This window comes from Vipera ursinii (assembly GCF_947247035.1).
Source record: "Vipera ursinii genome assembly, chromosome: 1".
NCBI classification, from domain to species: Eukaryota; Metazoa; Chordata; class Lepidosauria; order Squamata; family Viperidae; genus Vipera; species Vipera ursinii.
This window is the reverse complement of record NC_139512.1, coordinates 7263117-7277894: the sequence shown is the minus strand read 5'-3', so window position 1 is coordinate 7277894 and position 14778 is coordinate 7263117. Positions and strand designations below refer to the sequence as shown.

The 14778-nt window shown below is 42.0% G+C and overlaps 1 protein-coding gene across 6 annotated transcripts in view; it reads right to left on the bottom strand.

Moving 5' to 3' along the window:
* Positions 1–14778, bottom strand: part of HOMER3 (homer scaffold protein 3) — a 39914-nt gene that overhangs the window by 7849 nt on the left and 17287 nt on the right. For 5 of the 6 annotated variants that reach the window (XM_083364387.1, XM_083364386.1, XM_083364390.1 and 2 more), the window contains 6 exons: positions 12279–12422; positions 11462–11618; positions 10671–10802; positions 8963–9070; positions 6030–6151; positions 2052–2208 (listed from right to left, as the gene is read on the bottom strand). In XM_083364387.1, the coding sequence (XP_083220513.1) occupies positions 2052–2208; positions 6030–6151; positions 8963–9070; positions 10671–10802; positions 11462–11618; positions 12279–12292 (690 nt within the window). In that variant the 5' untranslated portion in view covers positions 12293–12422. The remainder of the gene's footprint in view (positions 1–2051; positions 2209–6029; positions 6152–8962; positions 9071–10670; positions 10803–11461; positions 11619–12278; positions 12423–14778) is intronic. The other variant, XM_083364391.1, reaches the window with a different exon arrangement.

Genomic DNA, 14778 nt, shown 5'->3' with positions numbered 1-14778 from the left:
AAATTACTGTGGATAATTTCCAGTTTAATTTGCACCCAGAGCTCTCCCTGTCAATCCCTATATCCAGACCAGAGTAAGCATACTTGTGGCACAGCTTGCAAAATACAGCTTGATGCTATGTTAAAATCGGCACAATGTCAAAAAGGCAAAAGGCAAAAAGAAGAAGAGAGAAAAGCATGAAATGCAATAAAGTATGTAATACATATAATTCATGTATCTCTACATATCTATACCTATCAAAAGGCAGGGACTTTCCAGAACTACTTGTACAATACTGTATGTATTTAGCAAGGACAGAGAATAGCCCATACTTATTCAGCTTCTACGAACATAACAGCAGCAGAAAATAGAAGTAAAATCTCAGACCAGATGATTCCTCCCATATTCCGCACCAATGAAGAGACAATTTGTTGAACAAGAATGATGCATCCAACAGTTCAGATAGGAAGATTACTGGGAAATATACAATTATTTCTGCCTGAAATTTAGGCTATTCTCCTGACGTGCGCTTCGACTTTTCTGTACCCTTTCATTTCTTTCAAGTGCAATCACTGCTATTTCTTCTCAATCTCTCTCTCTCTCTCTCTCTCTCTCTCTCTCTCTCTCTCTCTCTCTCTCTCTCTCTCTCTCTCTCTCTCTCTCTCTCTCTCTCTCACACACACACACACACACACACACACACACACACACACGGAAACATATGCTTTATCAGCCTTCTTAAAAGCCAGAAATCTCTCTATTCATTCACAGAATTGCTCTTATATATCAAACCCAGAAGCGTTATCAGCAGAGCTTTGGAATTACTGAATGTCCGAGTAATTTGGAAGCCCAAATTCTAGGAAGGAATGTTTGGAATAGGAGAAGTTGGAAACGGCACACGTTGCAAATGATGGCTTCGTTCATTACCAAATCAGGCCTGAATGGCAAAGAGCATCAAGCGGGGCTGGATTGATCTGCAAATAAAATCTATTTTGCCGCACACAGATTCTCAAGTGTAGCAAAGCTGCTGCAGTAGACAAAAATTATGAATGAAGGTTAAAAGAAAGTCAAAGTAAAGGCTCTGAGACGCCTTTCTTAAAACTAGCATGACTTTAGCAGACTTTAGTAGCAGTGTTTTAGACAATAAGTAGGAAAAAGTCTGCTTGCCACTGCTCAGCACTAGCTGGCTGTAATTAAGTAGAACAAAGCAGGGATTTGAGTCAAACCTCTACAGGTAGTCCTCAATTTATGACCACCATGGAGCCCCAAATTTCTGTTGCTAAGTGAGACGGTTGTTAAGTTAATTTTGCCTCATTTTACAGCCTTTCCTGTCTCCGTTGTTCAGTGAACCACTGCAGCTGTTAAGTTAGTCACACGGTTGTTAAGTGAATGTGGCTTCCCCATTGCTTGTCAGAAGATGGCAAAAGCTGATCACATGATCACGGGACCCTGGAACTGTCATTAACATGAGTCAGCTGCCGAGGGTCTGAATTATTATTTTTTTTAAAATCCTATTTATATCCCGCCCTTCTCCGAAGACTCAGGGCGGCTTACAAGCTTAGCAATAGCCTTCATTCTATGTATATGCCTGCTTATTAGGGCTTTCGCCCCCCCCCCCCGAGCAGCATTATTACAAAGTCAGCTTATTGCCCCCAACAATCTGGGTCCTCATTTTACCTACCTCGGAAGGATGGAAGACTGAGTCAACCTTGAGCCTGGTGGGATGCGAACCTGCACTAATTGCAGGCAGCTGGTGTTACTTAAGGAGGCATTAGCCCACTGCTCCACCAAGGCTCTTGAATTTTGATTATGTGATCATGGAGATGCTGCAATGCTTGTAAATCTGAGCATTGGCCATAGGTCACTTTTTGGGGGGTGCCACTGTAACTTCGAATGGTCACTAAACGAACTGTTGTAAGTCAAGGACTAGCTGTACAGGCCTCAAAGGAGTATGGTGGGAGAGAGGGCCCCACTGGTCAGGCTGATAGGCGCTGTGAGGATGAGGATGCCCTACTTCCTTATCCCTCCTCCGTCGGGGGAACCTTGAATAAATCTCTTGGACCTCCACTCACTCGTTGGCGCAGCGTTTCGGTCTCCTCCTGATATGCTGCCAGCTGCTGCTTCCACTGCTCCACATTGGCATTAGCTTCATGCAATGCAGCCACCAGTTTGTTGTTATTGTCTTGCAGAGTGAAAAATTCAGCTTCCCACTGGACTTCGCAAACAGACCTGGGAGACATAGGGACAAGGAAACATGCGAAGCATTCTAGGTATTTTACTTACGTTCTACCTTTCTATCTTTCCTACAGCAGCCGACATATTTTCCATCAATCTATTGTGAATAAAAATGAAGGGCAACAAAGTTGGAGAAGGGATATTTCTAGCAAGGGCTTTGAGGGCAGGTATATTTGGAGAGAGTTATCCTGAATTTCAAAGTAACGGGCTTCAAAGGCAGCACAATAAACAGTCTCTAAAAAAATACCCACACCCAATGAGCAATTAAACAGTTGCATCTGAGTTAACTGCGGTTTCTCACATTGCTTTCAAGATTTATTTTTGATAGGGAAGGAAAGTTTCACTGAATCAATATGGCTGTCACCAACCTGTCTCAGAGCTCATGAAACCGAGTAAAAACCCTATTAAAATACAGTATTATCAATTTAACAGAGCATAAAATCTTGCCTTCTACCAGGGAAAAACTCCGGGGAGTGGCAGTAGAGCAACTCTGAAGACACACTGTTCCCCAAAGCTAGTTTTTCAAAATTAATATTTACCTTTAGTGTTTAGAGGCATCAGCTGCCACAACACAGCAAAAATTACATAGAATATAAACATATATTCATATATTCATATATACATATATACATATACATAGAATGAAGGCTACTGCTAAGCTTGTAAGCCGCCCTGAGTCTTCGGAGAAGGGTGGGATATAAATGGAATTTTTAAAAAAATTAACCGTATGGCCAAGTTGCATGGAAACAAGTTAACCGTAGCCAGCTTTCAACTTACTGGTGCTGGTATTTCTAAACACAGGTGATAAGCCTTCCCTTGTTAAACACACTATATTCTGTGTTAAAAGGAAAAGGAAAAAGAACCAGGTTATTCCCTTGTTGTGATATATCGGGTTAGGGGAGAAAACAAACAAACAGTGGGAATCTACATCTGGGTTAAGACTAAGGAAATGAATACCGGTAAATTGTATCACAAGTCCTGACTCACTTGGGGGGGGGGCATTTTTTTTGGAAAAACATAATGAACTAATAGCCCAATCCAATGCTTTACTTTCCTTCCCAGGATTTTGATAACAGAGCATAACTACAGAGCCTGGGGGGCGGGGAATATAACTGCAAAAAAAGAAACAGGATGAGAACACCCTGATACTCTAGCTCAGGGGTAGGCAACCTCGGCTCTTTTATGACTCGTGGACTTCAGCTACGCTGGCTCAGGAATTCTGGGAGCTGAAGTCCACGAGTCATAAAAGAGCCGAGGTTGCCTACCCGTTCTAGAGTCTCAACATCTTTTTTATATCGTGGCTGGCTCAGGAATTCTGGGAGTTGAAGTCCACGAGTCATAAAAGAGCTGAGGTTGCCTACCCCTGCTCTAGCTAATTTGTCTTACAACAATTCTAGAGGTACCATCAGTCATGCCACACATAGAACACATAAGCAGCTTAGCAGCGCACTGACTGCTACGCTACTTTCTTCTGCATTCCAAGCTGCATTAACATTTTCTGAAAGTGAATTTGTCCCTTGATTTGGGGGGGATTCTAAAAGGATTCGCTCATATTTCCAAAGCAGAAGCGATGAACCTGGAGTGATTTTTGTTTCTTTTAGTACATTTTTTATGGTAGCTTTTCAACATAAACAAAGGTGGCCCAATTTCATCAGGACTAACGATCACCTCCGATTATGGAGTTGGTGTAATTATGGCGACCTTTGAAAAAAAATAGTGCAGGAGGTCTGAACAAAAGTTAAAATTGACTTAACTGAATTCACATGCCATTCGTATTGGACACAGTTTGTCTACGCTGCAGTAACCCATTTCAAAACATTTTTGCTCACTCCCGTGAAAAATTACAGCTTGATAACAAATGTTACAGGTCTCTGGAGGCGGCATTCGAGATTTCTCAGACTGCATCGGTGAATTAAAAGCTCCTAGAATGGCTTGCAACAAAATAAAAACAAAACCAATACCGCACGACATAAAATTAGTAAGAAACTGAAAGTTTTGTGAGAAAGCTATGCTTTCTCTGTATTAGCAATGTTCATTTCACGAACACTGCAAAAGACAATATTGTTGTGGCTAGGCGTAAAGTTGTATCTATGTATGCAAAATGCACAATATTGATAAAAACTACAAAAAACCCCCTATTTCTTTGCAATCACATTAGAAGGTTTTTTTAATTTATTTATTTATTTTTGGAACTTATATGCCGCCCTATCTCCCGAAGGACTCAGGGCGGCTAACAACAATAAAAAAATACAATAATACAAAAGTGAAAAAAAGAATTAAACTAGCAGCCCCAATAATAAAATTAAAAACATTTTAAAAATCCCTGTCGTCAGTCCAGGTCAGCTTGATGGAAAAGGAGTGTTTTGAGGCCGCGACGAAAGGACCGGAGATCCGGGGCCATCCGGAGCTCAAGGGGGAGTTGGTTCCATAGGGCTGGTGCTCCCACAGAGAAGGCCCTCCCCCTGGGGGTCGCCAGCCGACATTGTCTAGCCGACAGTACCCTGAGGAGGCCTTCTCTGTGTGAGCGCACTGGGCGATGGGAATTTGTTCCCGGCAGCAGACGGTCCTGCAAGTATCCCGGGCCTAAGCCATGTAGGGCTTTAAAGGTAAGTACCAGCGCCTTAAATCTCACCCGGAGGGCAACCGGTAACCAATGCAGCTCACGCAGGAGGGGTGTAATATGGGAGTATCGGGATGCTCCCATCACTACCCGCGCGGCCGCATTCTGCACCAGCTGGAGCCTCCGGGTGGTCTTCCAAGGGCAGCCCCACGTAGAGAGCATTGCAGTAATCTATACGGGAGGTAATGAGGTATTTATTAATACACAAATGCACACCGAGAGAATTATGCCAATGAATGGAAGGAAATGAGTGGTACAGTAATCAGCACGTACTCTAATTTAGCATTTAATTTTAGACATTTTCCTAGTGATCTGAATTTAGCAGGAGCAAAAAGCGTCAGAGAGTGAATACTGAAGGAGCAAAGCAGGAAATATCTTCATCACGAGCTGAATGGGGCACTAAAAAAAAAGAGTATTTCACCCATTAGTAAAGGTGTGTGTGTGTGTGTGTGTGTGTGTGTGTGTGAGAGAGAGAGAGAGAGAGAGAGAGAGAGAGAGAGAGAGAGAGAGAGAGAGAGAGAGAGAGAGAGAGAGAGAGAGAGAGAGAGAGAGAGAGAGAGAGCGCTCCGGTGTGCACAGGAGGGCAAATGTCTGCAATACTTTAAAAGCAGTTCGATCTGTTCCTGGGATTACGCAACTGCCTTTGAAGCTACCATGTGATCCACAGGAAAAAAATGTGGCTGTTTTCAAGAATTGCAGACATGCTATTTTTTCCCCCACTCTGGGTACTCTAAAGCACCTTTTGTATAAGTATGTGGAGACAGCCTTGAACAAGATACATGAGGGCCATTGTCAAAACGTAAACTTAGTCTGAAAAGAGTAGGAAAGAAATTCCAGATTGCCCCACGTCAATTCCCCTTAGTGTACAGGGAAGGGAAAGAGAAACACTGTCAGGTGTTCTATACTGTATGTTATGACCTATCCTATACCAATAGAGTTCCAGTATTTTTGGTGGGTGTCTTATTTCCTGACCTGGTTTAATTTAAAGGGCTGACATTTTTTGGGGGGGGGTTTGAATCCAAAGCAACACATAGTCCTCAAAAGTAACAAATTCACTGGCATTTAAAAAAATAAAATAAAACAGTAGTATCTTAGCCTCTTCTTGATAACGCCATTTGCTTTTCTTAAACCACTCGGTGGAAAATGAAATGCAGAATATGTACCCATGTGAATCACTCCCTAACTGCTTGCTCACCCTTCAGAGAACATTTTTTTAATGCGCTCTCTTTCTGTTGTCATCTCCATGTCAGCACTCTGGCTCCGGAACAGCTTGTCATCTCCGGGACCATTGGAACTAATGATGGGGCTGGCCAGAATCTGTCAAGCAAAGGAACATGAGAATCCAATGTCACGTGAAGGGAGGAGTCGACTCTGCTATCCTCAAGACAGCTTGCTAAGCAATTCTTCTACACTCCCTCCCCCCCACCACCACCCATATACAAATACAAAAGAAAAAGCATCTCGATTCACCCCATCCGTGCCCGCACAGAAAGCCTGCTGTGGGCCATCGGGGAATTCCAGCTGGCGGGGTCCAAGAGAAGAGCCTTCTCTGCCGTGGCTCCTGCCCTTTGGAACATCTTGTTCCCCTACCCCACCCCAAGGTGAGATCAGTTTCCACCCTCCTGACCGTCTACAAGAGCCTGAAGATGGCTTGGGGCCCCAATGGAAGAGTATCACACTTGGAGGTTGTGGATGGACCAACAGCAGATCCCAATTCCTCCTCCTCCTCCTCCCCCCCACCAATCCTCCCTCCCTCCCTCCCCCCTTTTAGTTATAATTTGTAATCTGTATTTTTGTGGCAGTTAGATAAATGTGCCTATGGTGTTGTTGCTCTCACTGTTATAAGCTGCTCAAGAGTCACCTTGTGGTGAGACCGTTGGCAAACAAATTTAATCGCTCAATCTCCAAGTGGTTAATCTCAGCACCAAGCTAGAACTTCTGAACCATGACAATGATTCTATTAACTTGCTCTCTCTGCTCCCTTCCAGGGTTAGTTAATATTCTTGTCTCCTCCAGGCCAGTTGACTGTTCAGACATCCTCCTCCTCCTCCTCCTCCTCATGTACTACTAATCCATCTGGGGAACGCATGTCTTTCATCCTCCAGATCCATCTACCCCCGTTACCCAGGAGACCAGAGGAAAGCAGCCATCCCTTGGTGGTGGGGTGAAGGAGATTGTCCTCCAACCATAAATTTCTGATGTCTACTTTCTTCTCTCCTAAGCAGCAAGGAGGCAGGGGAAATCAAAGGCATAATTTGTGGAGGCATGTAAATCACTCAAATCATATCCTAAATAGACAGTCCAAGCTGTAGAAGATCTCTACTGACAGGATGGGTACACTCAACCAAGTCAGTTAAACCTAGTGGTTGCACTCATGCAACATACTGAGCAAATTTGGTTCTTTTTTTCCCCTGTGGGTTGGCAAGCTATGAAACCCTGTCTGTTTATGATACGGTGTATTGTGTGGATCCAAAACTAAGCTACATCAGTAATCAAGGTATGGAATCTGCAGAGTGAAAAAGGAAAAAAAACACAACAACAACTGAGTGTAGACCCTCCTAGTGTTCTCTTCCAGCCTACGACCGGCCCTGTTTGTGTATCAGGGACTACCCCTTTTTCCTTCTTACAGTCAATAGGCTGGAAAAACCCAACCCAAATTTATTTACGGTTCAAACAAAAAAGAAATAGAGTAAATGAAACAAAATATCGAACAAGAGTTAAACAGAAGTAACAAGAACAGACCAGGACTCTCTCAGAATGTCTTCAAACAGTTGCCTTCAGCAACCAGCCCCGCCCACACCTTCCCCTTTTATTATCAGTCCCAAGGAGTGGCTTCTCACTGCCTTCTCCTCCTCTCACTGAGTTGCCTCATTGATTTTCTCGGCTCTGCTGGATTGCCTTCTGCTTCTAGTGTCTCTGAACAGATTCAGCTGTGACTCATCTAAGTCCGACAACGCGTGCTCACACAGCTGGGCCTCATGAGGAACATGACTGGAGGGGCTAGGCTGAGAGTCCTGCAATGAATCAGAACCTCCCTCCGACACCAAAGGCTCTCCAAACCTCTCCTCCTCCTCCTCAGATTCATCGGACTCAGCTGCTGGAAGCACAGGCTGACACTGAATCACAACACCTAGTTCTACCATCATCCACTTAAAGTAGTGGGACCCCAGGAATAGAAACGGTTATAAGCTAAAGTTGAAATCAAATTCAGAAAGCCCATTTCTTGTCTCGTAGTGCAAGACATTCCACAGGAGCCAATCTAGGTCAGTCACCGGGACCAGAGATTTTGTCTTCCGAGCTTTCGGACTCCTGCTGGAGGCCCCATCCTCGGGGAACTTCTCTCTCTGGCAGGGTGTACCCTCTAAAGACATTCTATTGCTGGCGCTCAGAGCCCTTTATTAAACTGTTTCTTAGCTGCCTTACTGCCGCAAAGCCTGACTCTTCTGCTGTTACCTTATTTCTTGAATGAATGAATGAATGAACCTTTATTGTCAAAGTACAACCATGTATACACTGAGATTGGCTGAGCCTCCCTTCGTGCCCCCCTTCGTGCCCCCCTCAACTCACAACAAACCCTTTGTTGTTGTTGTACCTGCACACTCAGCTTTGCATCTGCTATTGCTGGGTGTGTGTGTGTGTGTGTCAAAGAAGCTTATGTCAATGGTAAAGGGCCTTTTTCGACAGCAGTAGTTCTCAGGTCAGTCCCCAACATCTCCAATTAAAAGGCCCTCTGGCAGCCAGGGAGAGGATCAGTTCTGGATCCTGGAGAGCCATTGCCAATTAAAATGGATGATACTTCGGTGAACGCTGGCTGCATGCAGTTCCCCAGCCATTTTTTGAGGGGGGGGCAGCCTCTCAAGAGTCCCGCAAAATCATACCCCATTCGCTACAAGACACTAATTGTGCACTGTACAATTCCTTTACAAAAATAACAGTGAAAACAAAATGCGAGCCTAAGAGCTATATTTTTAAAACTTTATTTTGAAAAAAATCCACGGGCTCTGACTTCGGAAAAGATTTGCTGCCCTTGACAGAGAGGCCCTTGACCTGAATCATGTTTAATTTGCAGTGAATTCAGCCATCCCACTAAGGACCAATGGATATGGGACTTAGTCCCTCCAGACTTACTTGGTGGGAAGTCAAACTGAGGGCGGGGCTGGTTAGTTCAGTTTTATCCTGTGATTTTTCTCTGGCCAAGCGAGCAGCTTCTTTCACTTCTTGGAATTTTGCTGCAAACTGTGTTTAGAGTGTACAGAACAGAAGACAAACAAAATACAAAATACAAAAAAAAACACAAGTCATCTACTGCTCTGGAACTTCCAAACTAAGCCGTGAAACCGCCAACCTTCTTATCATCAGCTTCTCACCTTCTCCTGCCATCTTTCCTCTCTTTTGCTGAGGGCTATTGATTTCCACATTCTGAATGATAGGAAATCAATGTTTTCTGGATGGGAGTAAGGATTTGTCTGCTGAATTAAGGGCTATAAGCACTTTTCTAGGACTGAGTTTCAAATTAACTGTGACTTCGGCAAACACTTTTGTGGCAATAATGGGAAATGTTGGGAAGCAGCCATTCACAGTAGGGTTAGAAGAAAGCTGTCACCTCACACCTCTTATTTTTCCTTTTGGTTAGGAACATTGCAATTAAAGCATCCCGGCTTAAGTATTTCCAGTCAAGATAAGTCATCACTATCGAATACAGTCTGGCAGTTCCACCATTAATCAGCAATTGCCACTAGAAGGAATTTTTCCAATGTTTATTCAAAATCTCTTTCCTGCAATTTGCACTCTGGAGCAAACACAGAACAGGTCTTCCAATAACTGAAGATCTGCTCACACAGCTTTATTTTTATAGTTTTAGGCCTCACTCTTCAGCCTGAATTCTTTTGAGTATGTTACGGAATCATTAAAGGTACCCATGGTTGTTTATACAAGACAAATCGATTAAAACTAAGGAAACCCAGCTTCGAATCCCTATTTAGCTATGGAGCTCACTGGATGACCTTGAGTCAATCTCACATATTGTGTACTTTCTCTTACATTCACCCGCCTTGCAGAATGATTGTGAGGGGAAAAAAAGACAAAAAAGACATTTTTAATACATTAAAAGTGTCTTTTTTGTCTTCCCCCCTCACAATCATTAATACATTAAAAGTGAGTATTATAAGTAATAAAAAGATAATTCAAAGAAAACAGTAGGCAAAAAATTAGTTTATAATAATGAGAATACTTTCAAAATGTAGGTGCCAAAAATATATTAAATGATACATCAAGAAAGCGTTTGGGTGGGGTTATTCCCTCTTGTCCAAAAGGACTGTTAAGAAAGATGAATAATAATAATAAATAATAATAATAATAATAATAATAATAATAATAATAATAATAATAATAATAATAATAATAAAAGTTGGAAGGGACTTTGGAGGTCATCTAGTCCAACCCCCTGCTCAGGCAGGAAACCCTATACCATTTCGGACAAATGGCTTCCAACCTTCCCTAATTGGTTGGCTTCCAGATCTGTGGAAGTAGAATTCCTATTCTTTCCCAGGCAATGGTTTTTCAGGCTGGGATTGATGGTGACATAGTCCAATACACCATGAAAGGTGGGAAAACTGATCCAATTTGGCTGCAATAACTGATCTTGTTACTCTGTAAAGCTGTAAAATCCTCCCTGCGATTCAAACACCAATCTTTGTAGCTTTAAAACAATGAAAAAAATGAGAACACCCACTGATCTCTGCCGATAGTTTCTTGGAAAAGCTAGGAGGATCCAAACTGTCCTTTAGAAGCTTTAGCAAAACGTTCCTTTCCCCACCCAGTTCCTATAATTCATCACCTGAGAGAGATGTTGTTCAGAAGGAAAGCCCAGCCCATACACTGTGTTGGCTCTGCTATCTGCCCATTGGCCAAACTTCTGGGAGGTCTTTGTGAAGGTCATGTTGGGGGTGATGGTGCTATTGATGATGGCCTACGAGGAAGACAAACACCAAGAATTTTAGACTCAGGTTAGAAAAGGAATTATTTCCACAACTAGCAATTGTATGAATAGTTTTTGAAAAAATGACAGGAAGCCATGGGTGCAGGATGCAGTGATACCCAGGCAGGTGACAACAAATTAAATGTACGTTTCCCCCCCCCCCCCCAGCTTGCTGGTATCCAGTCTGGACAGCTCACACACCACGCTTACAATTTAGTCTTTGAAGAGATGCTCACACAATTATGAACATGGTGGAAATGTTTTTAAAGGTTGGCTCTAAATCAAGACAATTGGAAAATCTGAATAAGCATACTTTGAAATTTTGCAGGACCAAACCAAATTGTTCCATTATTTTTTTTAAAAAAAAATCTTTCTGGGAGAGCCAGCACAGTATGATCACAATGTCATGGGAGACATGGGTAGAAATTCCCATTCGGCAATGAAGGTGACTGGGTTGACAAGACACTGTTTATCATATTCCAACTTAATACACCCTACAGAATATGTTATGAAGAATAATTAAAATGTATCGAGAAGTCTTAACTTCCTTAAAGGAGGACAGAATACAGTTATCACAAATTATTTTTCATTACTAATTTTAAAACAAGAAACTGGACATGGGAGAAGCTGCTTGACCCCTTAGGTCTCACCTTGGTGCCTCCCACACTGATGATCCGATAGACATTGCGAGTAGCATCATAGAAATAGGACACTGTCAAGGCATGCTTACTGGCAGGGATCCAGTTCCTCTTGGTGGCAGGATCAATCTGAAAAATGTGGGCTCTGGTGCTAAAAATTGGTTGCTCCCTGCAGAAGTGAAGAAAATAAAGCATAAGGACCTCAACTGTAGCAGGGTAGAATTAGGCAACCCTGATCACTGAAGGATGTATTTCTCTACGTTTATACACACAGAGACACACAAACACATTCTAGGTCAAGGGGTTATGTGAAGTCCCTGGGTAGGGACAAAATTAGAATTTAAGAGGCTGATCTCACACAACAATTAACAAATGATGCCTTAAACTGTTCTTCTTGTACTTAATTGTGCAGAAAAGGGGAGTCTGTGGTAGCTAGTTTAGATATTCTTTGTGATCAGAAAAATGGTATTTTGATATATTTAAGGATGTTGGTGTGTGTGTGTGTGTGTGTGTGTGTGTGTGTGTGTGTGGCCTACCTAGAAATATAGAAATATACTCACACACATAGACATATATTAGTAATGAAAATCAAGTTTTTATCATTTTTCAAGACCAAAAATAATGTTGTCTCTACTCTGACCCAGATCGAAGTACAAATGAATTCAGCTTTCTCACTGCTTTCTACCTCAAAGCTCTAATCAAAAATGGGATTACAACATCTTTAAACTGTTAGCTTGAATGTTCACGCACATACTCTGTCTCTCTCTTCCTCACACACACACTCAAACACACAAACACAGATTATGGGAAAATTAAGATAAGACATTACCTAATTGTTGACATTGGTTAAGACTGATTAAGGCAGCTGGTTTGGCAATAGAGGTAGTTAAAAGATCAGGTCATCTACCATTAGGTTAGTAGAGTTGCTGGGCTAATATTCCACTTTGATTAGGGTCTGGAACCAATTCATTTCCTACCAATGGAAACGTACACTGTTAATGGAGACTGAACAATACAGGAAAGGAGAAATTAAATGGAGGCAGCACACACATAATATTAGTTCTAGATTAGGACCAACTAAAGCTTCTTAAAAATGTTAATCTGAAATTATTATTGGCTTCTAAAGGAAGAGTGAGGGAGAAATCCGTGCAGCTTCCAAATGCTAGGTTAGGACAGCTTATTAACAATTCCAAAATTTGTGTCAGAAGGGTAACTAAGGAACTGGGAATTTTCTCACACTTAGATAAAAATGGCAACATTTGAAATCTATGGGGAGCTGTTAGAAATTTTAAAATGCACAAACCATTAAATTATGTGTTTCCATATCAGCATGGTTTAAAGACAAAGGTAAATGTCAGTTTGGTCACAACGGGTGAGATAGCAATACCTATAAACCTTTTCATTAACTGTAGGCAATGAGTTTTACTGAGTACAAAAAAGGGTGACAGGGCAAAAATTATTGGAACTGATATTTTTTCAACTCTGTAGCATTCTGAAAAGGAGTGATCTAAGACATGTGAAGTCTAAATTTCAATAACGGAATTTAAAAACATCTGTATTTACAATCTGCACAGCACAAGCATCCCCAGCTACAATGGTTTTGGTTTCCTGATGGAACATCCTTTGGGAATCTGCCTGGCTTCTCTACATCTTTCCAAGATTCTTTCTTTATGAGGATAAATAACTGAATTTTCGAAACACATAATATAGATGAAAGGTATCGAATTTTATCAGCAATAATGTAGAGTAGAGTAGGAGTAGAGTAGAGTAGAACAGAACAGAACAGAACAGAACAGAACAGAGTAGAATTCTTTATTGGCCAAGTGTGGTTGGACACACAAGGAATTTGTCTCCAGTGCATAAGCTCTCAGTGTCCATACAGGTAATAGTGATAATCATGATCATATACAGCATGAAAATATATTCACCATAAATTGTGAAATACAACACTTCATCATAAATCATAAGATGCAACACTTAGTGATAGTCAGAGTACTAGCTAAGCTATGGCTATGAAAGTTGGACCATAAGAAAGGCTGAGCGCCAAAGAATTGAGGCCTTTGAGCTATGGTGCTGGAGAAGACTCCTGTGAGTCCCTTGGACTGCAAGGCGATCAAACCGGTCAGTCCTAGAGGAGATCAACCCTGACTGCTCTTTAGAAGGCCAGATACTGAAGTTGAAACTCAAATCCTTTGGCCACCTAATGAGAAGCAAGGACTCACTGGAGAAGAGCCTAATGCTGGGAAAGGTTGAGGGCAAGAGAAGAAGGGGACAACAGAGAACAAGGTGGCTGGATGGAGTCACTGAAGCAGGAGGCGTGAGCTTCAATGGACTCCAGAAGATGGTAGAGGACAGGAACGTTGTCCATGGGGTCGCAAGGGGTCGGACACGACTTCGCAGCTAACAACAACAACTAGCTAAGCAAACAACATAAATCATACTAGGATACTAAAAAAAACCCCAATATAAATTGTAAGATACAAGCAGCAAAGTTATAGTCATAAGAAGATAAGGATAGGTAATAGGAAAGATGAGGAGTATCATAGTAATTCAGCTTTACTAAGTATTTTGACAGTGTTGTAAGAATTACTTGTTAAGCAGAGTGACAGCATGGGGGAAAAACTGTCCTTATGTCTAGTTGTTCTGGTGTGCAATGCCCTACAGCGGTCTTGAGGGAAGAAGTTGAAACAGTTTTATGTCAAGGGATGTGAGAGATATTTTCACAGTCCTCTTTCTTGCTCGTGCAGTATACCGGTCCTCAATGGAAGGCAGGCTGGTAGCAATTGTTTTTTTCTGCAGTTCTAGCTATTCGTTGAAGTCTATGTCTGTCTCGTTTGGTTTGTATACTTTACAGTTGTGTAACCCACGTTTTACATCCTATCTTACAGGGCATATTTCAGCCATAAGAGTGTGTTTTCACTCCTTCTGAGCATGTATCAGTGCACTGAAGCATGCATGTTTTCCATCAAAGACTGCATACAGATAATTTGGAAGTCAGTCTACTGATTGCTTTGATTTTTACAGTACTTCATGTGCATACATCCATTGATTATAGGCAGAGATGCTACCTGACTAAAAGCTGCTGCCTGAGTTATATTATTTCAGCAATCAAAATATTACAAACTCTAGTTTGTAAAAGTAAATTAAGGAGGTAATGATCAGGTGATTCAGGGTTTCAATAGAATAAAAAGAACAGAATAGGAAGGCAGGCAGGAGAGGGAATACTTTTTAGTCTTTAGAACAGGGGTGCGAAATGATGCCCCCCTGTATGACTTGTGGACTTCAACTCCCAGAATTCCCGATCCATGCTGGCTCAGGAATTCTGGGAG